The following is a 27,392-nucleotide window of genomic DNA, read 5'->3' on the forward strand; positions in this document are numbered from 1 at the left end:
CATCAACAAAACAGCCCTCTACCTCCCCTAGAGTTTTTCAAGCAACACTTAGGAGGGAAGGATGGACTTCTAGAATTGTTCAAAAAGCAAGAAGGCCAGGAATTCCCTGGTGGTCCAGTGGTTAGGACCCGGTGCTTTCACTGCCGGGGGCCCGAGTTTGATCCCTGGTTGGGGACCTACGACCCTGCAAGCCGCGAGGTGCAAACAACAACAGCAACGCAAGAAGGCCAATGGGATTTAAATCTTCTCGAAACTACAGAATACTTTCACACAAAATCTTGATGGCAATCCAATATGTAACACAGATACAGGGCCCCCCCCCGTGGAAGTTGGAGGCCTGGGCTGCCCTAGTGCCCCAAAGTGCCTCCCTCCTTTGAAACCACTGCTCTGACCCAAGTCCCTCATGGCACAGATGTGGAAACTGAGGGCTGGGGAAGTAAGCACCGTGCCCAAGGTCAGAGAGTGAGCCAGTGGCAAAGGCAGGCCTAGAACCCGGTCTCTGATCCTGTGTCCTGTGAAAAGCTCCACGGTAAGATGTGCCGAAAACTGCGCCTGACTGCAGCAGGGGGCAGGTTCCCACGCGCTTGGGCTCCAATGCAGGTTATGACCCGGTGAGGCGTCTGTCAGATCCCAGAAGATCTGAAGGATTCTGAAGACTCAAGGGAGCATTATAAGCCCTCTGGCCTCCCCCACCCCTCCCCCTGCTCCATTTTAGCAAAATCTCCATGATTGTCAGGGAATCAAACCTCATTAAGAGAATCTTGCCAACAGGAAAGAGAGAGAAAAGGAAGGGGGGAGGTCCAGACAAAATCTGCGTGGGTTTCGGAGATTCTACTTCAGGTTGTTAAGCTTTCAGGACAACAACACTGCAACCATCCCAGAGGGAAGAGTTCTGAGAGCCTACAAAGCCTCCTTTCTCTTCTACTTGGGAAGCAGGCGCCTTTAGCTGCTCCCATTTCAGCTTGTACTGACACCATCAGCCCGGCAAGGATGGCCAAAGATGGTCCATGAGACCCCTTGTGGAACATTCCTGCCCACGTCTAACTAGAAACTAGTTTCTAGCAACCAGAAGCTTAGAAACTAGGTTGAGTGGGGTGGGAGCTGGCACAGAACAGAAAGTTTCTGCAGAAAGAAAAAGGGAAACATGTACTTATATTTAGTTACTATGTGCCAGGCAGTGTCAGCCCTTTGGAGAAGTTATTAACTTTAATCCAAATGGCGACCTGTGAAGCAGGTCCTGTTACCCTCATTTCAGAAGGGGAAACTGAGGCTCCCAGAGGGAAGAAGAGGCTCTGCATCTAACAAGTAAAAATCCTGAAGAGAGAAAGAGCCTGAACAAAGAGAGGAAAGCGTTGGCTCTCTGACCCAATTCACAGGATAAAAGATGTCAGGGAAGCCGCCGGGCCATTCTTTCCACTGAGCCAGGGGACCTTCAGTGCCTGCTCAGAGCACCCCCTGCTGTCAGCTGGAGCCACTGCAGCAAGACTGGCCGCGAAACGGGAGCTGGGAGCTGGAGTGGGGCCAGTTCTGTTCCCACACAAGCTGACAGGAAGAAAATCTCCAGCCAGGATTCTGCTAACCCCGGGCTGTTCAGGGTCCACCTGGAGCTCTGGGTTACATTTTGGGCCCTGCTCTTTACAGGAGACCCCCAGAAAAAGGGGTCCAGGACAAGGAGCCCTCTAGAACCCACGGGAGAAGCTGCGGAAGAAAGTGGGAGTTGGGGGGCAGGGGGGACGCTGAACTCTGAAGGGCCTTCCTGGAGGAGGATGCAGAGTGGGACTACAGGCGCCAGGGGTCAGAGCGAGGCCCACAGGCAGGTGACTCGGAAGGGCAGGTTATAATTCAATACGGAAACTTCCCAACACATGACTGAAGAAGACAAAATGGACTGCTGTGAAGAACAGGGAGAGCCCCCTTGTGGAACAGGCTGGACGGACAATTTTCAGGGATGCTGGTGAAGGGCGCATGTTGCCCTCCCAACCCTGCAACCCCCCAAGTTAGGGCACCTGTGCTTGGCTCTGCGCGAATCTCTGTGCTCCAAGGCACCACTGCTTCCCTGACCTGGGGATGCTGTTGACTCCTGTCCAACTTCTCTCAAGAGTGCTCCTAGCTTTGTTTTTAATTTTACATTTAGGAAAAATTCAGAGTAGCACTGTGATTTATGTTTTACCACTTACGTAGCTGACTCACGGCTCTCTTACAGTTTCAGGACGTTTCTAGCAGCTACAAAATTTTTCTCTGGGAATGGAGAATGGTATATGCCCTCTTACACACTATGCCAACAGAACAGGGTTGGTTATCAGAGAGAAGGAATTTTCACCCAGATGATCAATCGGTCCCTTCCAATCCCGACGGTCTATGAAGTCCCAGCAAAGAGGGAGGATGCAGCCCCCTGCTCCTGGGCCTGGATTCCACCCGGCATCCACGCAGGGGCACAGGAAGTTCCGAGGACCCTCGGCCTACTGCCATCCTGGGCAGAGAAGTGATGCTCTCCTCATTTAGAATGCTTGCCGGACCGACATCTGTACAACCCCAAGGATGCTCCCTGGTGAAACACACCCACTTTTGCCTGCCTGGGGACCCTGACAGACCCAAACTCCAAGGGGAGTTTAGAGAATGGAAGCAGGGGATGGAGGGGCTAATTAGTCACTGCTAGACCTTACTCAGGCTTCTGAACAGAGACAAGACCTCAGAGCAGAGGTATTTAGGTGCCATGATCCCTGGTCCCAAGCTTAGCAGTCAGAACCTGCCTCCAGGTCACCTGCCTCAGCGGGACCTGAGAGGTCATTTCTACCTGCCCTTTTTAAGCCAGAGGTGACTCAGACCATTCCGTCTTCCTTGAATGGTTTCAGTCCTATCCTTCCTGAGAAACCATGGATGAGGGACGGGCTGGCCCATTATGGACCCCTGGGACAGGGGACGCTCACTTGTCACAGCATGGGGCCAACATGAGCTACCCACTGCTCCCACCTGCAGGGCAGTCTGGCCCACCCCCTCAGCCCAGAGAAAGGGTTTTCTTAAGATTATTAGGGTGGTTCTGGGTGGGTGGGGAGGTGACGACAGTAACCTCAGGAGATGCTGCGAGGCTTTTCTGAGTGAACACTTCCAAGCCTGTGGCCGTCCCAGGCTCAGGTGCCAAGTCCTGCTGAGAGGTGTCCTGGGTCCTCTGGGACTGCAGGGGAGGCCCAGGGCCGGAGGAGAGGGGAAGAGGGAGGAAGGGAAGGAGAGACAGAGAGGGAGGGACAGAAAGCAGGAGAGAGACACACACACAGAGTCCGTGAATAGCCCAGCTTTGTAAATCCCGCATCCTTAGGTCAGGAAGGAGCCACGCCATGAGAGCCCATATTTGAATAAGGGATTCCAGTTACCATCAGCAGTGGCCCCAGGACTGTCCAGCACTTTCCAGTTTATAAAGTGATTTTATATCCATTATTTCACTCGACCTTCCCCACAGCACTGTGGAGTGGCAATTTTGGTCCCCTTTTAGATGGACTGACAAGGCAGTGAGGCTTCCAAGAAGTGACGTCACTCACCCAAGGACCCAGTCCAGTCCTTGGCGACAGCTCCTCTCATCTCCCAAATTTTCAAGAGCCTCTAAATGCCAGTGGGACCTGTAAGCCAGTTAAAAGGTCCATCGCTCCAAGGTGAGCTCCTGGACCACACTTCTCTCCAGCAATGGACTACACTTCTTGCGGGGAGGCAGTAGGGGGGATGGGAGGTGGAACAGACTCCACCTTTTAATGAGACGCATCTTCTGGCAGTTCCAGCTATCACCAGCAGGTGGGGCACCCCCATGCCAGGCTGCTCAGAGCATCTCAGCTCCCCGGAGTCCAGTCCTCCAGGGCCCAGCTTTCCTTTCTCTGCTGGAGTCTGACCCCTTTGGAAGCCTCTACATCCACCTCACCGACTTCAGGACTGACTAGAGGCCACTCTGGTCAAGCGTCTCTCGGGGCAGGAGGAGGGGCGTGTGTAACTGGATCACTAGACCAGCCCCATGGCCCCATCCAGGGTCTTCAGTGTCTTGATTGTGCCAGCGGTGACCACAGAAGCCCTCAGTGGGTGAAGAGATTTGCCCTCCTTCCATGGCACCAGACATAGAGGCCCCCATGGCATCCCTGACGTCGTGAATCACCGGCCAAGGAGCTACCACAGCAGCCTCGCTAGACAAGGCCCTGGTACCCGGCATGTTGAGGCCACGGGAGTGCTGATTCAATCAAAGGCTCACTTATTAGATCACAGCTGCATCATCAGTTTTCAAAGCTCTAAAGGGCAGCAGAGGCACAATTGACTGTCTCCTGAGCTTCATATGATTTGGTCTTGCTCCCAGGCAGCTGTGATTTAATAGCAAATACAGTGGCCTGGGACATAAGAACATTAGGTTCTGGCCCGTCTTCTATCAGCTATGACACTGATCAAGTCCTTCCCCTTCCTGAGCTTCCGTGCCCATGTGTAAAATGAGGACCTCGAGCCAACTGGGTTCCGAGGGTCCTTCCCAACTTTAAAAAGGATTCTGCTTTGAAATTAACCTTCTGTGGGAGAGTTCCAAGGCTCTCCAAATGAAACAATAAGTAACTCACACTGAGCATCTAGGTCTTCTGCTGCCCCCTCCATGTTTTATCTCATTGGATGCTCACAACCGTCCTGGGAACTAGGTGCTTTTATTATCTCTATCTAACGGAGGCTCAGAGGGGTTAAGTAACAAGCCCAGAGTCATCCAGCTAGCAGGCAGCAGGGCCGGGATTCAAACCCAGGCACGGTAAGGCTAGACCTCAGAAGGGTTTAGGACCAGGAAGCAGCAGCACTGGAGAGAAAACACCTAATATAAACGGGGGCTGGGCTTCCCTGGTGGCGCAGTGGTTGAGAGTCCGCCTGCCGACGCAGGGGACACGGGTTCGTGCCCCGGTCCGGGAGGATCCCACATGCCGTGGAGCGGCTGGGCCCGTGAGCCATGGCCGCTGAGCCTGCGCGTCCGGAGCCTGTTGCTCCGCAACGGGTGAGGCCACAACAGTGAGAGGCCCACGTACCGCAAAAAACAAACAAACAAAACAAACAAACAAACAAAAAACGGGGGTAAAGAGTGCCAAGATTTAGCAGTGCTAAAAGTACCAGCTTGGGATTATAAATACAGGAATTCTCAAGACCCTATCTTTCTCTTTTTCAATGAGAAAACACCCCATGCTTTCTACTCTGAAAGACAGGTCATGTGGGATCTTTTTCTGGAGCACCAGGAACAGCTCTGACTTTCCTAGAGGATCTGTTCCCTTCTGGTGGGCTCTGAGGATCTTCCTAGGAAGGAACCCTCCCACCATCTGTGTTTTCACAATAGGCACAAAAGGGTCTGGTTACTGGACAGAACTACCAGGATTCTTAAAATTTTGTGTGTGTGAGAATCACCTGGGGCACTTGTTTAAAATACTGATTCCAGGGCTCTACCTCCAAATACTCTGATTCAGTAGGTCCGAGTTGGGGCCCCAGAACCTGCATTTCTAACCAGCACCCTTTCCCCATTACACTCTGGCTGATGGAAGGGAAATACACCATACTACGGTGAGTCTTCTGAGTTTTTCAAGGTGGTCCCTGGGGCCCAGGTTCCAAGAGTGAGTGAATTTGTCTTCCTCAGCTTAACCTGCTGCCCTATCTCCATCACCACTTTACGCAGCAACGGGGCGTGGAGGGGGAGGGTAAGTCAGTACATAGCAACCTTCCCCACCGTCTTTACCCAAGGCCCCAGGTGAGGGGTTCGGGTGAGACCTACCTCGTTGACCTTCTCAGGGGTGCCCTTGGGGGAGGGGGAGGCGGGAGAGGAGGGTAGCCTGCGTTCCCGCTCCCAGTCTCGGTCCCGGTGGATCAGTTTGCTGTTGGGTTCCTTCAAGGTCCTCTTGAGCTCGTTGATGCTGGCCTGGTGCTTCAGCAAGACATCCTCTGGCTTGTCTAAGAACTTGGGTGTACAGAGAGGACAGTCAGGTATCAGAGGAACAGCTCCAAGAAGAGGATGCAAGGCGTGGTGAAAATGGTAATGGTCCCCATCACCGCCCTACATCAGCAAGGTGATTCCCATCCACGGCCCTGTCTCACCCTCACAGCGTCCCATAAGCCAAGCAGGGCAGGGATGACTAGCCCCAACAGGTACACAAACCACTCAAGATTAAAGAGAAGAGCAAAAAGCACTTGAGGTTAAGGAGAGGAGACTTCTGGCCAAGTACCATCTTTTCTTCTCCCCTGCCTGGCTCCTGGTCTTGGAACACCTAAGTCAACCCAAATCCCACAGGTCTGGGTAAGTTACCTTTAGTTTCACAAGGTGCAGAGGTGACTTCCCTATGGTTACAACCAAAGCACAGTGAGAAATCACCAGTCCTGTTCACTGGGCTGCTCTGGCCCACTGCTCGGCCTCCTGGATCCTGGTACCTACCTCTGGCCACGACTTGGACCACTGTGCTTAGCAGGATCCTCGGTCTAGGCCCCTCCTAGTCCAACGTGTGCCACTGCTCAGGCCCCGTAGGGCCCTTCTAAATCCAAGGACATCCAGAGAAATGTGCCCTGCTTCCACACCAGGGCCCAGGAAGAGATGATGTTTAGCGTGCTCTGCCGTGAGCCACTACCTTCCCCAACCACCCAGGATCTTCCAGATTCCTTGTGGGTACCAACTCCTCAAGGGCAGACAGGGTGAGATACAGCCAGACAGAGAAACTAGGGCTCTGTGGGGTGTTCAGGAAGATTAGAATCAGAGACCAGGAAGAAGGGAGGTAAGTCCCAAGGCTGGACACAAGAACCGAGCCAGGTACAGCTGGAGTCATAGAAGTGTCGCTATTAAATTGCCAAGTCGGAGCTCTGGGCGGTACAGAGGTACCCTTGCCCTTAGGTCAAGTGAGGACCAGCCTTTGCACGGGAACCAGCAGTAGTCTGCCTACTTCTGGAGGCAGGGCAGGTGCGCTGGCAGCCCAAGGACCCTTATCTGCAAAGCTGTTTGAGGACTCAGGACAAGAAATAGACAACCTCAGCTCATTATAAAGTCAGATCAGTGATTCTGGAACAACTACTTGGAAGGCAGGCTTGCCCTTGGACAAGGCTAGAGTTCCCCTGGGCTTATCTCTGGCATCCGAGGATCCACTATGATTGACTCCTAAGTTAACTAAGGAAGGAAACCGATGCCACTGAGGCTCTGCTTTCCCTCTAGTCATCTGTCTGTACCTCCTGCATCCCTTCCTGAGCAGCTGTCTCAGGACAACGTCTGTCTGAGAAATCAAACCCGATGGAGGGTGCACAGGTGGGTGGGTTTGGGCCGCCACAGACCTAAGATGTGGCTGGTGACCTTCCATCTTGAACCTGCCACACTGGTCCTGTGAGCATGTGGTGTTCCCCAAGGCTGAAGGGAGCAGTGGATCCTTGAAGGATAAGGGCCTGGGGGAAACCTAGTCCAAATGCCTTGCTGTGCAGATGGGGGACTGGGGCCTGAGGGGACTTTACCAAGACCCTCAAAGAGTCAGTGGCAGAACTGGGGCTGAAACCCAAGAGCCATGCCTTTCTGACGCCCCAGCCTCTGGCCTTTCCCTCAGCAGCCCAAGAACAGACCCATTTCTCCTGCAGTTAAGTATCGAAGGAAGAGTTGGACACCATGTGAAAGGGAAGGAGAAGTGGTTAGCACAGGATGAGGGTGTTGAGAGAAGCAGCAAACGGGAGGAGGAGGCTTTCCTGGCAGAGCTGGAGCAGCAGGGGCCCCGCCCGCGGGAGATGCACCTGGGGCTGAGAAGACAGATGTGCTCTGAGGCCCCTCCCTCCCCACACCCCCCACTCCCACATCTGGTTGCCCATAGATACAAAAAGAAGCTTGGGGGGGGGGGACACAGGGGACACAGATGCGGAGGCATGACAAGACAGTGGTACAGGGAGGAGAAGAGTCAAAAGAAGGCTTTGGGGTGGGAGTGGGGGGGTGGGGGATGGGGGTGGAGATGAGCTCAGTGAAAGCACAGAATGGCCTGGAAGAACGGGGGGACACAGTGGGGGATGGTCAGTGGGTGGGAAGCAAGCACGGCGTGGTCTGGAGAGGCAGAGCATGAAGCTGGGAAAGGGAGGGAGAGGTGGGGAGGGAGGAAAACATGGGTGGTTGGTTGGGGGGGCTGGAGTCTCTCGATGAGCTTAAGTTGGGGAGGGGGTGATGGAGGGTGGGGTTGGGTGAGGGAGGAGGATGGCCGGGAGCAGAGGAGAAGCTTAAGTTGAGGTGGTGCTGGGATGTGAGCCTGGGATGGATGGTGGGGTGATGACAAATGAGCTGGGGTGGGTGAATGGCTGGGTGGGTGGGGACAGGCCCCATGCAGTACCTCCTGCTTGTGCCTCGGCGTGGTTTCCTGCTCCGGCTAGCGGGACGTGGGAGGAGGAAAAGGAACCAGCAGGGTCAGTAGAGCAAATGGATTAGAGATACCGCGACTGGCCTGGTCCAGCAGGTAGCCCAGAGCACTCTGGGAAGCTGGGTGGGCCACCAGCAGGGCAGTGAGGTCGTCAGAAGGTACGGGGCGTGAAGCAGGGAGCCCAGGAAGGCGAAGAAGGGGGCGGGAGGCCTGGAGGCAAAGCGGCCCATCACACTCGGCAGATGGGACGTGGGGTTCTGGAGAGTCATGCTTCTTGCTGTCAGTGTGTGTTCAGGGGCTTGTGCTCCCAAGGTGGGGGTGCATGATGGAAACCAGCACACCCGTGTGTGCACATGCCCGTGTGCGTGCGCACGTTGTCTGCACGTGTGGGGGCATAACCCTATGGGCGAGGGGGTACACGTCTGTGAGTGAACACCTGCGAGTCTCAGGCCACGCGGGCCTGCGTGAGCGTGCGCACAGGTTGGTGGGAAATGGGGGCGGGCGGCAGGAACTTGAACCTCACCCTTGTGGCCTGCAGGGACATCCTATCATGGGTGAGAGGGGGCTGTGCAGATCCAGATCACAGGCAAAAGGGCAAATTAGAAGTGAGCAAGAGGAGGCCAGAGTCCACCAGGAAGGGTACAGGGTGGGCAGCGTGCCCCACTCCCACCCGCGGATTCCAGGTATTGAGCACGGCCCAAGAGCAAGGCCCCGTCCATGGTGCGCCGCACAGCAAGGGTGCCCGGCCACCGCTGAGGGCACCTGAAGGTCAAAGCTGAGCCTAGACCCAGGATCAGCCTCCTGACGCCCAGGTCAGAGGGTACGAGAAAGCGGGGCTCGTACCTTTAACTCCTTGATCTTGGTGGGGGTCCTGACCTCTCCCTCCTCAGCCTCTGACCGCCGCCCCCCAGACTCGCCATCCTCCTCCCGCTTGTCACTGTCAGGTCTTGCGTCGTGGTTCTCACTGACCGAGGCTGGGCGAGAGAACTCTGCTGAAGTGGGCAGAGACGGCCGGGCGGCCATGTGAGTCACCTCCCAGGCACAGGGAACAGGAGCCAACCCACCGCCCCCCCAACCATGCCTGGTGTAGAGCAGATACCACCACAGCCTCAACACGCTGGGGATAAGGAGCCAGTGCCCAGAGGAGTGGCGTGGCCTTCCCCAGGTCACTCAGGGCGTGAGAGCCAGAGCTACCTCCAGCGCCAGGCCCTCCCCTGATTTCTACAGCACTCGAGCCTGGGTTCAAATCTCAAATCCATCTCTTCTTGGCTGTGTGATCTTGGGTAAGTTATACAACCTCTCTGGGCCTCAGTTTCCTCATCTACAAACAGTACCTAATTCAGACAACTGGGAGGAGGAACAGAGAAGCTCATGTGTCTCAGAGAAGCGGCTGGCTCAGAGTGAGCCAATTCAATCAGTGTTGGCTCACAAATGTCTTTGTTGTGGTGGTCGTAGCAGATACTCACTTGACCGTTATTTAACAAGACACAGATACTGTGAGATCAGCTTTTATTAGTGAAAGTTAAAGTCCTGAGGTTTGCACATGATTTACCTTCTTTTTAAATTAGGGAGAAATCAAGGGGATCCCTGCACTAACGTCTTTCTCACTCACTGGCATTCCAAAGTCCTTTCCTGAACAGGAAAGAAAGGGATGGAATTATAGACTTTATAACAGACACTGGGCAAAACCCAGACTATGCCCAGGGCTTGTGTCTCAGTGGAAAAAATGGCTGGAAAATACTGCATTAAAATCATCAGAGCACAGATTATCCTCAGGATGGGCACAGATTTTTTTTAAAGAATAATTATCCCTTTTATTCATATATATCACTTGACAAACTGCCCATTTATGCACATTATTTCATTAGATCCACATAATACTCTGTGTTGATGGCTAGGATGGGAATTACTATCCCCACTTTACAGAGGATAAATTGAGACCTTGAAAGGAGAAAGGTCTCACTGGTAACCTTTCAGTGAATCAGGACAGGGACCCAGGCCTCCTGGCTTAGAGTCTGGGCTTCCTAGATAATGAACTTCACCAGTTCTGGGCCAACCTTTGCTGCCCTGAACAATCTGGGTTTCATTCAGCCCCCAGCATGGTAATGGGAGCTGCAGGGGAGGACAGAAGGACAGCACAGCCCTCTTTGCCCTTTGCTTAAATCTCAGCTCTCAGCACTGTACCTACTCAAGGAGAATAGGGAGCTTCCTGAGCCCCAAATGGACCCTTGCAAAACTGCATGTCCTCCGAACACGGCCAGGGAGTCCTGGGGCGGGACTCACCTCCATACTACTGGAAACATAGCAGACTCTCCTGATCCCCTGGCAAACTCCTAAGCATCCTTCAAGACCCTAGCCCAACCCTGTCTCCACAGGGCTGCTCTGTATTCTGTACACACTTCTCCCACCAGCTGAATCATGTTGGACGCTGACAAACCTACTATTCTGTGAGCTCCTCAAAGGAGAGGGCCATACTTATACTGAAAACCGTACCCAGGACCTAACACAAGGCCTGGCACACATTTAACACTAAGAAAATATTTGTTGCCTTGCCTGGAGGCCAGCCCCAATATGTTCTGGGAGCATCTGCTGGTCCCGCACCAAAGTCCCCATCTCCTACCTTCAAGCTACCCCCTACAAACCTAAAAGCAATAATAATTTATTAGTGGTCCTACAATTTATTAAGGTCCTACTATGTGCCATGAACTGTTTTGGGTGTGGCAGAGGTATTACTTGTTCAGTTCTCCCTATAACCCAATGAAGTAGGTATTATTCATTTTGCAGAAGAAGAAATAGGCCCAGGGGAGTTAAGCTGCTCAAGGCCTCCCATGCTTTCATTCAAATATTTATGGACCACCTCCTGCATCCGTGGAGCAACTGGTGAGTATCAAGGCTGAGGCCTAACTCTGCCTAACTCCCAATGCCCCATGTGGCCTCTGACCCTCTCCTATAAACTTGTGAGCATATCCTGGGAGAGTTCTGGGCCCTAAAGGGTGCCGAGTTAGTAGGATTAGGTAAAGGCCTGGGACTTCTCATGTTTACAAGCTCACAGCTGGTTCTGATGCCACATTTTGAGAAGCCCTGGTCTGCTTGATACAGGGCAATGTATGGCCAATTCTCATGAATAGTCAGGGCACCTATCAACTCAAGAGACACGGGGGCAGTGGAGACTAACATGCAGTTAGATGTCAATCAGCCCAGAGCCCAGTGGAACCAAAAAAATGATTGGGAACAACTCCTTCGCCTCCAGTAAGGCATCACCAGCTCCACACTGCAGTTACAATATACCATTCCGGAATGGTGACAGGCTGTGAACTGCTAAGCTTCTCGGGAAGGGGGCCCAGAAAACCATATGGCTGAACCTGGGACCCCAAAAGGCCGCAACTCAGGGAAGTTGTGAGAAGCCCAGAGTGTCAGTGTCACATTCCAGCAGAAGTGGTACCGTAGGCTAGACTAACCCACGGAGAGTCCCCAGATGCAGCAGTGCTCTGGGGCCACCATGCCGGGTGCAAATCAACTATGATGTGTTTACCGCCTCCACTGCTCATTCTACAGGACCCGGCATGCTCCCATCCCCCTCGACACGCCACTCTCCCCGCCACCTCCAGCGTGGGACATACCTCCGTCAAGGCTGCGGGACATGGTGTACCGTTTGCTGGAGGAACGCTCAAAGAAGGGCGCGGGCCGGTCGATGAGGGCGCTGGCCTGGCGGGTCTGTGCCTGGGTCCTCCCACTATACCGAAATTTGGAGCCCATCACCAGGAAGCCCTTGGGTGGGGGCTCAGGGGACACCAGCCTGCAGGGGAGGGATGGAGGCAAGGAGAGAGGATCAGATGCGCAACGCCAGGCCCAAGGCTGGACTACAGCTGGCCTTCCGTCCCGCTGTCCCACCACCTACGACAACTCTAAGTGGTCCAGAAGGTGAGAGACTTGGGGAAAGAGGAGGAGGAGGGCTTTCCTAGAGTCCCTACTAACTCCTCCTACTGACAAAACACAGCCGTTACCCATATCCACTCACAGCCTCGGCCTCAGCCCCTGTTACCACACCCCAGGGGCAGGCTCACCGGAAGAACGTATGGTGCTCAATGCAGACCTTCCACAGTCTCTTGGCCGACCGGTGATTTGGGAGCTTAAAGCCAATCGTGCTCTCAAACTGCTCATACTGCAAAACCAGGGAGGGTGGGTCAGAAGGAAGGCCTGGGCCCACTCTCACCACCAGTCCATCCTTTCTGAACCTCTTTCTCAGGCCTGTATGACTCTGGCCTGTTTGTTCATTTATTCATTCATTTAATCAATCACCTGGATTAAGCCCTTACTCTGTGACAGATCCAGAGCTAAGCAACAGAGACACCAGGGTGACCAAGACAGAAGATTCTTGGGGGCGGGGGGATGATAAATGGGTAAACAAGCTCATCTCTGATACTGATAGGGCACAAAGGAATGGATAGAGATGCGTGATGTGACAGGGAACGCCTGCTACTTTAGAAAGGGTGATCAGGGAACGCCCTCTACACAGGGGATCTCTGAGCAGAGAACTGGAGGATGGGAAAGGAACCAAAGCTGTGTGAGAAGGTGGGGCAGAGGATTTCAGGTGGAGGGAACAACAAATGCAAAGGGCAGGAAAGAGTTTGCTTATTCAAGGATCTCAGAGAAGGGTGAAGGGGCTGGAGTGCCCGTGGGCGTGGGCGTGGGGCAGCGGGGCAGAGGCACGTGGGAGAGGCAGGTGGCCAGAGAGAGTTAGGACTTGAGTCCAAGAGCTAAGGAGAGCTCTCAGAAGGTTCAAGTGAGGAGTGGGAGTGGGGTGGGTTTGACATGAACTGATGCAAGGGACTTTTAAGCTCTCTCCAGCAGCTATGAGGAAAATGGCCTGGAGTGGCAGTGGAGGCCGGGGGACCAGTGAGAAGGACAGTGTAGGGATGGAGGGGAGAGACGGCGGCTGGTGCAGTGGACAGAGGGACAGAAGCAGACGGGCTCGCGTTTATTCTAGAGGTAGAACCAAGCGGACTTTGTGATGGACGGGATGTGGAGGGTGGGCATGTTCATGTTTGCACGTGTGTGTAGTCGTGTGTCTGTGTGTATCTTCGTATGAGTACCACATGTAAGCAAATCAGGGACATGGACATAACATTCCCTGATCTGTATAACCTGAATATATGTGGTTTTCTTTATGCGTATACTCCCGTGTGCCTGTGTGTGTGTGTGTGTGTGTGTGTGTGTGTGTGTGTGCAGGCACATACCTAAAGTGCAAAGTCTATGTAGAGAGCCCCAGCAAAAGAGGACTGTCTCCCCACCCAGCACCCAGCACCTCCATCCATGTATCCTGGGTAGGAAAAAACCCAGGCCCAGCTGCCGGGGTCCCCTCCGTTTTAGCTGATCCTGGTGAAGAAGGGAGTTCCAAGGCAGGCTCACCTCCCCGGGCCGAATCTTGATGTAGAAGTTACTCCTCTTGTAGGAGATCTTGAGAATCTTGGGCCAGGCAAAGCGGTTGATCCTCAGCCGGTCCCGGTAGATGAGCAGGCCGTTGGCACAGACTCCTAACATGATGTCGATGCCCTCAGAGTCCTGTGTGAGGAGGGACCGTGGAATGACCCCGAAATCCCATTCTGAGCTCTGCTTGTAATGAGCCCTCAGGAGCAGGGTTTGAGCATCCCTGCTGGAGCCCCACTGACTAATCCCTCACAGAGCCATTTGTTCATTCATTTTGTCCTTTATTCACCCACTCACTTGTTCAATCATTTTCTCTATCAATCACTCAATCATTCATTCACCCAGCAAACAGTCAGGGGTACCTATGCATACTAGGTCATATGCTATATGCTCAGGATACAGAAATAAGTTAAGGCCTATGTCTTTCCCTCATGAAGCTCTCAATCTAGCGGTGGCACAGACAGATTCATAAATAAATATAATACAAGGAGAAATTCATAAGGGTCATGGGGAAATAAAGGGTTATGGAAGGTCAAGTTATGAGAAATGAGAAGAGAAAAGGCTTCAGGTTGGAGGTAGCACAGAGTCCGGCACACCAAGCCCTCCAGAAGACCCTGGTAGCTCCTCAGAAGCATGCCCCAGAACCTAGGGGAACCCTGGCACCCAGCAATACCTTGGCATGGTGCAGGTCTACTCCGTACATAGAAAGCTTCTTGGCGTTCTCCAGGAAGTGGATTTCTGCTTCTCCTGGGGTCATGCCCCTAAGGGAAAGAAAGTGATCGCTGGTGGCCGGTGGAAGGACCAAGGCCTGAGTCCTGCCAGCCAAAGATGACCGTGAGCAGAACCTGTGATTCCAGGAAGGCAAGCATTCTGGAGCAGGAGTGCGGCTGGGCCTCCCCGGTCCCTCACCTCTGCTCTCAGTGCCGGACAGTGCACCCCTAGCCCCCGCTTCAGCCCACTGAACTCTCATCTCCTGCCAAAGCTCAGGTCCAGCCTTATTTTCTCCAGGAAGCGTTCAAGGCCTCAGCCGGGAGTCCAGATTTTTGCCTCATTCTGCCACTGGATTAAATGGGGGCCATGAATTCTGTTTCTCCACGACAGTGAAACCACTGTGGATGACACTGCTTATCGTTATCACCCGGGGCTCCTAACTTATTACCCATAAAGGCTACTTTTCGCAGAACTTTGTATCAGAAACCACTTAATCGCCCTTGAGGAAAGGAGGAATCTCTCTCCTTTCTGAAAAGAAGAGTTACGTAACTCATCAAGTTCCTTCTTGGCTTTGGCTGCCAGGAAACTGTACACTCTCACAGCGTTTACTGAGTAACATGTATTGAGTACTACCTGCTGGTTACTGTTCCAAGCACTTTACATGTATTAATTCATTTGAATCCTCATAACAGGACTATAAGGTAGATATCGCTATTCCCACTTTACAGATGAGGAAACTACGGCACAGAGAGGTTGAATAACTTGCCTAAGGGCACACAGCTATTAAGTAGCAAAGTCAGGATTTGAATCCAGACAATGTGGCTCCATGGTTCACGTTCCCAGCCACTTCGTTGACATCTGTCTCATAGCCTCAGTTTCCTGTGCTCTGTCTACCTCGGGGAGTTTTTGTGCAGAATACCTGGACACTGGTAGTCCATCTGCTTTATGTCAAAAGAGCTGTTACAGCTGAAGGGATGGCCGTTAGGATTTCTCCAGCCCATATTGATCTGAACTTCCCCCTCTGAATTATTAGGACTCTTGCGAATCCCTAACACACCTTGCTGCCTACAACAGGGATGACAAAGAACCCAGGCAGACACTGCTAACCGGCTGCACGGTTTCAGTATCCTGCTCAACACAATACAACAGCAGCCGTTACTAGCCAATCAGAGTTGGTGTGCAAGTCTCTGAGAGACACATTTGCCACCCAGACCTCGTGTCCCATCACACCCCAGCAGGCTTTCTTCCCCACGCCCATGATCCCTCCACCTCTGGACCTGGGCCTCTCTCCAGATGGCCTCTCTCCCCAGGACGCAACCCTGCTCATTCCCTCCATCCTTATTAGCAATGTGATAATACCACCATACCCGCTCCCACATGCATAGCACTTTACAGTTTACAACGCACTTCCACGTCATTTATCACATTGGGTTCCCCGACAAGCCTGGACTTAGAGTCCAAAGTACTTCCAGCTTAAAAGGATCATTTAGTTCCAAGGGTCCCCCCAGGGTGCGGGTATCACCCTCACGGCAGGGATTTGGAAATGGGGGATGCATTTTGGTTGTTACAATGACTGAGGGGGTGTTATGGGCATTTAATGCCTGGGGCCCAGGGATGCCACACATCCTGCACGGTGAATTCTCCTGCCCCGAATACCAGTAGTTGAGAAACACTGATAATCTAAGTCCTTATTAGTCCTTATACAGGTAACAAATGGGGCTGATGGGTTAAACACCCAGCCCATAATCACACAACCAGTTAACTATCTTCTAACTCCTGGCACAAGCTGCTTTCCACTGCACAATCAACTACCCAACCCCTCAAATCACAGAGCAACAGTAATAGCCACCATGCAGTGTGTCTCTAATATGCACCATTTAGCCCCTCCAGGACCCTACAGCATAGGTTTTATTAGCGCCCCCATTAAACAAATGAGGAAACTAAAGCACAGGCAAGTGAAATGACCAGCCCGAGATCCTCCGGTTAGAAATAGACAAAGCCAAAAGGTGAACCAGACGGTCTGGCTTTAGAATGTAAACTTTTGAACTTTATGCCCGGAGACATCAGGACACTTACCCAGGGACACACAATCATTATTATCATCTCCAATTGGCAGTTAAAGAGACCGATTCTCAGAGGCCAAGGACAGGGAATTACCATACCAGTACAAGAGCTTAAGAACCTGAAGTTCCAAGCAGTCATTTAAGGTCACATAGCAAGTTACCATCATTCCCATCTGATGAGATGATGTGCTCTCAGACACACCTCACATCAACGGCAGAGCCAGGTGGGGTACTTACAGCATACGATCCGGTGGCCTAGCCAGGAAGGTTCTGGCCAACAGGGCAAGGAGCAAGGGGAGGACTGGGCGGAGGCCCTCTCACCTGTACGTCTTGTGCAACTCCATGATCCTTTCTTCCAGCTCCCGGGTCTGGTTAGGGGCGAAGCGGAGCTCGCTGACATAGTTGCCCACATGTTCCTCAGCATCATAGTCACCCAGCTCAGCCTGCACGGCATAGGAGCCCAGCAGGGCATGCGTGACGAAGGAGCAGGGCAGGCGGCCTGTGATGATGTCCGCCCGCAGCTGCAGGCACAGGTAGTATCTGGACATAGGGGAGAGCTGGCATGGGCACGGGGGCCACTCCCTCCCTAGATTACCCCAGGCACAGCTGCCCACCGATCCATCAGCACCAACTGATCAACGCTCAGCGCAGCAGAAGAGAAATGTTCCCAGACACTGGCATGTCGTGTGTTAATACTTTGGGTGTATCCTAGAAGATGGTTATGTAACATTTCGTGCAACGTTAAGCATTTTTGTTCATTTCTAAGTTTGAAGGATTTTTCCTACTATAGGAACATTTTCGATTTCTAACTCATTTTCAAGCTAAATTAGGACTGCTTTGCTGGTTTAACCATTTTTTAAAAATGTGATGTATTTTTAATTATACTATTAATATATTCTTATTGTGGGAAAAATGTAAACTTTAGAGATAATTCTAAATTTCCTCTTGATGTCCATTCTCAGTCCTAATTCCCTCCCCCAGAGGTCACTCCTGTTATCCCTGTGGTGTTTAGACCTTTTTCCTCCATGGACATATAGAAATGCATGTGGTTTTCACATGATCATCTCCATGGATGTAGAAAATGCATTTGATAAAATTCAACATCGATTCATGATAAAAACTCTTATGAAACTGCGTATAGAGGGAACATATCTCAACATAATAAAAGCTACTTGTGGCAAGCCCATAGCCAATATAATACTCAACAGTGAAAGCTGAAAGCCTTCTCTCTAAAATCTGGAACAAGACAAGGATACCCACTCTCATCACTTCTATTCAACATAGTATTTCAAGTCCTTGCTACAGCAATCAGTCAGGAAAAAGAAATAAAAGGTATCCAAATTGGTAGGGAAGAGGTAACACTGTCATTATACGCAGACGACATGATACTACATATAGAAAGCCCTAGAGACGCCACACAAAAACTGCTAGAACTGACAAATGAATTCAGCAAGACAGCAGGATACAAGGCTAACATACAGAAATTGGCTGCATTTCTTTACACTTAACAATAAAATATCAGAAAGGAAATGTAAAAAAAAATCCCTTTTATTTATTTTTTTAATCTATGGTTTTTATTTTTAATTTCTGAATGCATCCAAGTGCTTCAAAATTATTAAAACTGAAACATTATACAGCAAGAAAAAAAAAGACTTCTTTCTTGCCACCATGGAACAAGTTACCAATCCTCTACATGCAGAAGCTCCATTATTGCTGAAAAAATCCCTTTTAGAATAACATCAAAAATAAAATAAAATACTTAGGAATAAACCTGACCAAGGAGGTAAAAGACTTATATGCTGAGAACTATAAAACATTAATAAAGGAAATTGAAGGTGATTCAAAGAAATGGAAAGATATCCCATGCTCTTGGATTGGAAGAATTAACATTGTTAAAATGGCCATACTACCCAAAGCAATCTACAGATTCAATGCAATCCCTATCAAATTACCCATGACATTTTTCACAGAACTAGAATAAATAATCCTAAAATTTATATGGAACCATAAAAGACCCAGAATTGCCAAAGTAATCCTGAGGAAAAAGAACAAAGCAGGAGGGACTTCCCTGGTGGGGCAGTGGTTAAGAATCCACCTGCCAGTGCAGGGGACATGGGTTAGAGCCCTGGTCTGGGGAGATCCCACCTGCTGCGGAGCAACTAAGCCCATGCGCCACAACTACTGAGGCTACACTCTACAGCCCATGAGCCACAACTACTGAAGCCCGCCCGTGCTCTGCAACAAGAGAAGACACTGCAATGGGAAGCCCGCACAGTGCAATGAAGACTCAATGCAGCCAAAAATAAATAAATTAAAAAAAAATTTTTTTAAAAAAAAAACAAAGCAGGAGGCATAACCCTCCCAGATTTCAGACAATACTACAAAGCTACAGTAATCAAAACAGCATGATATTGGCACAAAAACAGACATATGGATCAATGGAACAGAATAGAGAGCCCAGAAATACACCCACACACCTATGGTCAATTAATCTTCGACAAAGGAGGCAAGACTATACAATGGGGAAAAGACAGTCTCTTCAGCAAGTGGTGTTGGGAAAGTTGGACAGCTGCATGTAAACCAATGAAGTTAGAACACACCCTCATACCACACACAAAAATAAACTCAAAATGGCTTAAAGACTTAAATATAAGACAGGACACCATAAAATTTCTAGAAGTGAACATAGCAAAACATTCTGACATAAATCGTACGAACATTTTCTTAGGTCAGTCTCCCAAGGCAATAGAAATAAAATCAAAAGTAAACAAATGGAACCTAAACAAACTTACAAGCTTTTGCACAGCAAAGGAAACCATAAACAAAACAAAAAGACAACCTACGGACTGGGAGAAAATATTTGCAAATGATGTAACCAACAAGGGCTTAATTTCCAAAATACACAAACAGCTCATACAACTCAATAACAAAAAAACAAAACAACCCAATCAAAAAATGGGCAGAAGACCTAAATAGACATTTCTCCAAAATGACATATAGATGGCAAATAGGCACATGAAAAGATGCTCATCATCGGTAAGTATTAGAGAAATGCAAATCAATACTACAATGAGGTACCACCTCACACCGGTCAGAATGGCCATCATTAAAAAGTCTGCAAATAACAAGTGCTGGAGAGGGTGTGGCAGAAAGGGAACGCTCCTACACTGTTGGTGGGAATGTAAATTGGTGCAGCCACTATGGAAAACAGTACAGAAGTTCCTCAAAAAACTAAAAATACAGTTGCCATATGATCCAGCAATCCCACTCCTGGGCATATATCCAGAAAAAAACTGTAATTAGAAAAGATCCATGCACCCCTAGGTTCACAGCAGCACTACTTACATTAGCCAAGACATGGAAGCAATCTAAATGTCCATCGACAGATGAGTGGATAAAGAAGATGTGGTACATATATACAATGGAATATTGCTCAGCCATAAAAAGAATGAAATATTGCCATTTACAGCAACATGGATGCAACTAGAGATTATCATACTAAGTGAAGTAAATCAGAAACAGAAAGACAAATACCACATGATATCACTTACATGTGGAATCTAAAATATGACACAAATGAACTTATCTATGAAACAGAAACAGACTCACAGACATAGAAAACAGACTTGCGGTTGCCAAAGGGGAGAGGGGGTGGGGGAGGGATGGAATGGGAGTTTGGAATCAGCAGTTGCAAACTATTATATATAGAATGGATAAACGACAAGGTCCTACTGTATAGCACAGGGAACAATACTCAATATCCTATAATAAACCATAATGGAAAAGAATATGAAAAAGAATATGTATATACGTATATATAACTGAATCATTTTCTGTACAGCAGAAATTAACACAACATTGTAAATCAACTATACTTCAATAAAACAAATTTTTTAAAATGCATGTAGTTTTGGTTCATGGGTGTTTTTACCATGTAAATGTTATCAAATGCTATATCTGCCCACACAGCTTGCTTTTTCACTCCCAACTATGTGCCTTAGAGCCCTTCCCATGTCAGCACACGTGACCCCTTTATTCATTTTAACTTCTGCACCATATTCCACTGTCTGGACTAACCTGTTTGCCAATGTTTTCTCAAAACTTTTTTATTTGGCTCCAGCTCTAAATGAATTGTCCAAATTGGTTTAAAAGAAACATTTCCAACCACTAGGCCATGATTTTTTTTATAACTTTCATGCACACTTGGATGATTTTACAACTTTTAGAACCATTTCAAAGCACTTTTTATTGCTTTTTAAGTTACTGTGTAATTTTTTTTAATATTCCAGTTCACGCTCAGCCTACAATACCTCCTTGCCCACTTTGCTATGTTTCACCATTTTTTTTTTCCAATGACTTGTTTCTTTTCCTTTTAAGTGGCTTTTACTTAGTATAGTTTTTACTGCTCCACGACATTATTTTGCAGTCAGAACTGAAGCTCTGGCCAAAAGCACAATACATGTGGCCTCAGTGTGTGCTCAGAGCCACGGCAGAGGCTCAGAGCCAGCAGCTGCTCAAACATTACAGGCATCGAGTGTGGGCTTATAAGCATATCATTCAAAAGTCTCCAAATTCAGAAATCATTACCAAACACACTGATCAGTCTTTCATTTCAGTCACTTTGTCATTCTGACCAGTTTATTTGGGTTCTAAATATTTTTGACTAAATCAGCTGCTACTACCACCCCATCCTCTGAGGCCAGCCACACCGGGCAGGGCTAACTTCCTTCCTGGTGTCCCTAGAGGCCAAATGTCCAGGGACCAGCACAAAGAGGAGAGGCACCAGTGGGCAAGACCAGGGGGTGGGGGCTGTATTGGTCTAAAGCTCTCAGCCCTTTCGGGAATGAAGTTTAGACCCTGCTGCTGCCACCTTGGCCCCAAGCTGACCTCAGGGATTAGAGCGGGGCTAATGAGGCCAAGGCCTCAGGTCTGATCTATTCCAGGGATATCTGTTTTATCTCCCAAGGCCAGAGTCCGTATCTTGACCTTGGCCCATTGCCTGGCAAATGGCAGAGATTAAGAAGGGACCCAATGGGAGACAGAGGACGGCTTAGTAGCTCCCTCTCCTGCCGTAGGAATAACTCCAAGCCACATCCTATGGTTGGTGGGTGTTTAGGGCCCAGCACAAGGATGGCACAGCCCCAGGATATTGTAAAGTAAGACTATCTCTTTGGAAGGGGCTTAGATAAAGAGAAAGGCCCCTCCCTGTTTTGGATTTCAGAGGCAGGATGAGCCCCATGGAAGCTCTCATCCTGAGAGATGCTTTGCACCCCCTTCTAATCGTTAAGCCTTGTTATCTACTGGCACTGAGGCACAAGGCCTGCACCTACAACCCACGTTCACCCCAGCAGCCTGGGCTTGCCTCCCTGGGGTGGTCACATGCCTCATTTGACTCCCGCTCGCCTGCCATGTGCACAGAGTAGCACACAGGACCAAACTCCCACTTGCAAAGGCACCTGTGTTCTAATCCCTCCTATCCCCAAAGTTAAAACCTGGCGGTCCAGCCAGCACATCGGCCTTCAGACATGTCTGCTTTATCCTACCCAGAGATGGCCCACCCCATGCTTTTGAAGAGTTTAAATTAGTTGCCAATATTTAAAAAGTGTGGTTTTTACTCTCAAATCTCTAGCTTCACTCCAACTATCAGGCCTGGTTCCCACATGACAGTGACTGCCCGAGCAGAACGGCAACTGTTTTAAGCGGCATCTGTCCTCTTGAATTCACACTGAGCCCCACTGTTCCCTGTGACACCTCCCCCTCTGAAGTCAAGGGTCAGTTGCCATCGACCACTCCGTTTGCATCACTTTCTCTTGCACTGAGTTGGCTTCCCTTGTTGATGCTGTCTGCCTGGCCTCAGTAGGCATCTGGGTTTGCAGCTGCCATCACGTACCCATATACCACTTTGTGTCTCCCAGGGCTCTGTGTCCATCCCCCTCCACCACCACCCCTCCCCAGCCCTCACCTTGTGATGTCTTCTGTCAGCTGGGCAGGGTCAGGGGGGTAGAACTTGACTGTGAAGGCAAAATTCCAGGGGCTGCCTGAGAGGAGAGGATGGAGGAGAGATCAGAGAGGCCCCATCTCCCCGGTGGGTGGCCCAGATGCACCATGCCATGGGCAATTTTTCAGTCTTCCCATAACAATCATCTTAGGACAATCCAATAAGAGAGGCTGGCACATTATTCCCACTTGACAGATGAGGAGACTGAGGCCCAGATTAACAGACTTGTGAACTAGCAGTGGGAAGGAAGGTAGAAAGAAAGAAAACAATGGTGCATGCCAGACATGCTGTTAATTACTTTACAAACATTGCTTCATTAAACCTCACAACATCCCTGTAAGTAAGTCCTTGATAATGATTATCCTCATTTTGTAAATGAGGACGGTGAGGCCCAGGCAGTAAAGTGGCCAGTCCAAGGTCACAAGCTAGGAAGTGGCAATGCTGAGGTTCAGACCCAGGCCACCTGGATCCAGAGCCCATGCTCTTCCCTCTACACCAAAGTCTGTGCCCCAGGACATTCATGGGAAGATAATTAATCTAGAAAATACCACATTAAACAGGTTTCCTAACTTTGGACTTCTCAGAGCCCTCACTCTGCTACTGTGCATTGCACCTCTTGAAGGGGGACATGCGTTCAAGAGTTCCCAGAATCCATCTGACCTGTTGCATCTATTTGTCACAGGGCATCCTTCCAGATTAAAGTTTCTCAGAAAACATGTTGCAAAACTCTGCCCTATATAATGGTGACTCCATCTCAGATGGCAGAATTGGATTATAAACAAGACCCAAAAGCAAATATAATGGGCTAAAAGTAACAAAGAACATTTCCCAGGGATAAATGTTAACCTCCACGTTTAGATATGAAAAATCAATGGTACACATTTACAAGGTAGAGAAAAATAAACGCTGCGGTTTCAGCTGGAAACAAGCTCTGCAAACCAAGAAGAGGGATGACCACTTAAGAAGAGGGGGGAGGGAGGAGGCCTTGATGAAAGGCCATAATCCGGAACAACGGTCAGACCACCCCTGGGACATTTTGGGCTCCATGCTCTAAAGGGACCTCTGACAAAGTGAGAAAGAGAGACCCATCCAGGGCAGGGCTGTGGACAGGAAGGGCTGGAGGCCATGCCATCACTACCATCCTGTCCCTGCAGGCACCACCATCTTCACCCTACAGCTGTCATGTCTCCAACACTTACTAAGTGCCAGTCGCTTGGCTTGCTAAGAACTTTACACGTGTTTTTGGAATTTAATCTTTATAGTGATCCTGAGGTAGACTTTCCTTTTAATAGATGCAGGTTTTGAGAGGTTAAGTCATTCTCCCAGGATCACCCAGCTAGTCAGCGATAGAAAACAGGTCTAGCCTCTGATCATATGACTCCACAACCTAGGCTCCTGACTGCAGCTGACTCCTTGGAAACAGCAGCCTCAAGGGGAAACAATCCCTGTCTCAAGAATAACAATGGGGGAGTTCCCTGGTGGCCTAGTTGTTAGGATTCCGGGCTTTCACCGCCATGACCCGGGTTCGATCCCGGGGAGCTGAGATCTCACAAGCCACACAGCACAGCCAAGAAAAAAAGAGAGCGAGAGAATAATGGTAACAATTAATAATAATAATAATGGCTAATACAAACTGCGTGTTACTATGGGCAGGCACCTTTTAGGTGTTGAACGCCTAATAACTCATTTAATCCTCACAACAACCCTAATGATAAGGGTTACCCCCACTTTACAGATGATGAGGCACAGAGCAATTAAATAACACGAGAAGCAGTGACGGAGTCAGGATTCAAATCCAGGCAGTCTACTTCCCGCATCTGTCCTTTTAACCATCACACCAGATTGCCTCCTACTATGTGAAGCACCTACTATGTGCTGGCTGTTGTCCACACTCACATCACTGAACCTTCATCCCCACCTAGTGAGGCAGTAATCACTAATCCACGTGCTAGGGAGATGCGGGAATGCAGAGAGGTGGAGGAATTGCCCCCAGTGCCCTAGGTGATGGGCCCTGAGATTTGGGAGGAAATATACCCAACTCTGAAGGCCAGGACATAAGGACTCAGGTGCCACCTTCAGAAGGTTGGAGTTGTCACAAATCAAGACAGTGGGTAAAAAATTGCTCTGTGGGGGCCCCAGAAGCCAGAACTGGGGTGAGTGGGTGGAGACTGCAGGGGTAGGAAGAGAGACTGTGGCTTTACTAAATAAAGGAGGGAGCCCTGCTCCTTCATAACCCAAGGGGATCACTTCTTGCCCTGGGGAGGGAGTCGAGACCCAAAGATTCTGTCAGCAGTTTCTCTTTTCTAAGGTCCTGGTCCTTCTCAAACACTCTCAGCCACTGTGGGTGTTCTGATTCTTTCAGGCATGAGAGCCAGGCCTCCCAGCTGGGCTGGGGTTCCTGGGGACAGCATAAAGGCCAGGCCTAGGACCCTGTTGGCCCCAGAGAGGGGGGCTCTGTCCGTGAGCATGCTTCTTTATCTCCAACTTACAGGAGGCTACAGCCCCCTCCTGCATAGTCAGCTGGCATCCCTAGGCCCAGCTGCCTGCTATCACGGCAACAGGCTTGGCTCTAGCTTTCCAGCCAGGGGACCAGGAAGCCCAAGCACACCCAAGGGGAGGAGCCCCCAGTGGAGGCATCACTGCCTCTAGGCTCCAAGTCCCCACTCACCGCATGCCCCCTGGCTGAGGCCACCTACCTCCCCCTTCTGGCGTTGGAAGGCTGCCCCGCCCCCCTCCCAACATGCCTTTTTTCCTCTGGGCCAGAAAAGACAGGTTTTTGGCTTGCTCATCTGTCTTTGACCCAGGCCCTGAAAAGAGTGCAGGATGGTGCCAGGGGGCCAGGGCTCAAGACCTGGCGTGGCCCATACCTCACTCTGTGATCTTGGGTAAACAACTGCCTCTTTCTGGGCCTCAGTCACCCATCATTAAACACAGGACACATTCACTCCTCTCAGTTGGCAGTGGCCTAGAGTACTGTGGGGACAAGGATTCTGAGCTGAGTCAAAGGTCACTGATCACCGAAGCCTGCACTGGCCCTGGACAGAAGGTGGCTGTTTTGAGGCCATCGGTCTGTCCCCTTCCCCTAGATGACTCTGCAGGTCCCTTCTAGGGCTGACGTCCTGAAGGCAGCTGTGATCCCTCTGCTAACCTGCTGGGTGACTCCTCTTGTCCAGGCCTCAGGCTCTTCATCTCTAAAACAATACCCTGCCTTCCCCAAGATGTGCCACACACAGCAAACGAACTCAGGGTCCGAACGCACTTCCCAAAGGAGGAGGGAGCAGCGCACCTAGGGCCCTCAAGGCCCGGAGCCCCCCCGCCACCTTCCACTACCGGTTCCAACCACAGCAAGCCACTCACTCCGGATCTGCTTCTTGATTTCCTTGGAGGGGTCCAGCCAGTTCTGTAGGAGAAGATAGAGTTCATTAGAGGGAGATGGAGGAGGGGACTTGGGTAGGGCTAGGAGAGAGAAACGTCCCGAAATGGCCTGCCAACAGCCCCTTAGCTGGGAACACCCTTCCCTGGTTGAGCTGTCTGGGTCCTTTCCCCTGGGACTGGGAGGTGAGGGAATGAGGCCTGGCTTCACTCAGGGTTTGGGACCCGGGGCCCTGGGCCTGGCAGTGCTTGGAGGCAGCACGGTGAACGGGTAATGCAGCTGCAGTGGGATTGGTGGGAAGAAGGAAACTCGGGCAGGAGTTTCCCAAGGGTGGGGAAGAGGGGCTGGGGGGTGAGTGCCTCAGCTCCCACAGGAAGCCATGCCACGGCTCTCCAGATACCCATCTGGGGCTGACTTGCAGGCCCCCAAGGAAGGGGCACAGGGGAGACAGAGAACTGAGGATGGACAGGGCAGGCTGAACCCTGGAAGCGTGCAGACAGAAGGTACCTAATGAAGATCTGAGGACTGATGGAAGCCATGGGATGTGGCCAGGCCAATGGGGGCCTAAGGGAAGAGACCCCCACCACCCAGGGCAGGCCTTCCAGTCAGCCCCGCTCCCCAGTCCAGGCACCTTCTGGCTGTCGGCATCACAGAAGGTCAGGCCAAAGTAGTCCTTCTCCAGGAGGTTGAGGTGCTCACAGACCAGGTCAAACAGCACCTGGCCCCGGCCGTGTTTCTGAAGAGAAGAGCAGAGCTGCCGTGAGGCCGGAACACACCTCAGCATGGGGCGGGGAGATGCCCCAGGCTCCACCAGGACGACCTGAAAACCTGCAAGAGGTTTCCAGCATCTGGGGAGGATCTCAGCACTCCTGCCACCCACCTGGTTCTGCTCTCCAAGTCCTAAGGAATCCTGGGGGGACACTAATGCCTAGCCCATCAACTGCCTTCTTCCAAGCCCTCCTGGGGCCCTCCTGTAACTCAGACCTGCTTGGAGGGAAAGCCAGCGTGGGGTGGGGGAGTGACTGATTTTTCCTCCCTGTACAGTGATTAGGAGAAACAGGCTAAGTTGGACCCAAGGAGCAGAAAACCAAAAGTCTGAGTTTTGAGTGTGAGAGGAAGAGACAAGCCACCTGACATGTGAGGGACACGGGCAGGGGAGGAGGGGAGGGCCTGGGACTCAGGGTCACAGCGTGACTGTCCTCCACTGGCCCCTCCCCTTACACTAAGGGAGCATCACCTCTACCCAGGCAGCAAGTGAGGTTCCACAGGGGCTCACAGAGCCTAAATCAGCCTCAGTTGCAAGCAGCACTGTTCAAGCCACCTTCTCCCCCCAACTCCCATCAGCAAGGCGTGGTACCTCTCTGAACACCACCTGGGCCTGAGGATTCAGAAGGACAAAGCCCAGAACCTGGCTGGGTACCCCAAACCCACAGGGGTGAGGATGAGCATCGATAAAGGGATCACGGGGCAGGGGGTGC

At 50.8% G+C, this 27,392-nt stretch overlaps 1 protein-coding gene across 19 annotated transcripts in view; it reads right to left on the reverse strand.

Moving 5' to 3' along the window:
• Window positions 1-27,392, reverse strand: part of EPB41L1 (erythrocyte membrane protein band 4.1 like 1) — a 126,672-nt gene that overhangs the window by 25,726 nt on the left and 73,554 nt on the right. For 6 of the 19 annotated variants that reach the window (XM_079943956.1, XM_079943955.1, XM_079943963.1 and 3 more), the window contains 11 exons: window positions 26,546-26,650; window positions 25,899-25,941; window positions 22,506-22,581; window positions 16,865-17,083; window positions 14,443-14,530; window positions 13,752-13,904; window positions 12,407-12,504; window positions 11,963-12,138; window positions 9,186-9,334; window positions 8,316-8,351; window positions 5,756-5,938 (listed from right to left, as the gene is read on the reverse strand). In XM_079943956.1, the coding sequence (XP_079800082.1) occupies window positions 5,756-5,938; window positions 8,316-8,351; window positions 9,186-9,334; window positions 11,963-12,138; window positions 12,407-12,504; window positions 13,752-13,904; window positions 14,443-14,530; window positions 16,865-17,083; window positions 22,506-22,581; window positions 25,899-25,941; window positions 26,546-26,650 (1,326 nt within the window). The remainder of the gene's footprint in view (window positions 1-5,755; window positions 5,939-8,315; window positions 8,352-9,185; window positions 9,335-11,962; window positions 12,139-12,406; window positions 12,505-13,751; window positions 13,905-14,442; window positions 14,531-16,864; window positions 17,084-22,505; window positions 22,582-25,898; window positions 25,942-26,545; window positions 26,651-27,392) is intronic. The other 13 variants (XM_079943960.1, XM_079943959.1, XM_079943953.1 and 10 more) reach the window with 5 other exon arrangements.

This window comes from Stenella coeruleoalba, assembly GCF_951394435.1.
Source record: "Stenella coeruleoalba genome assembly, chromosome: 15".
NCBI lineage: Eukaryota > Metazoa > Chordata > Mammalia > Artiodactyla > Delphinidae > Stenella > Stenella coeruleoalba.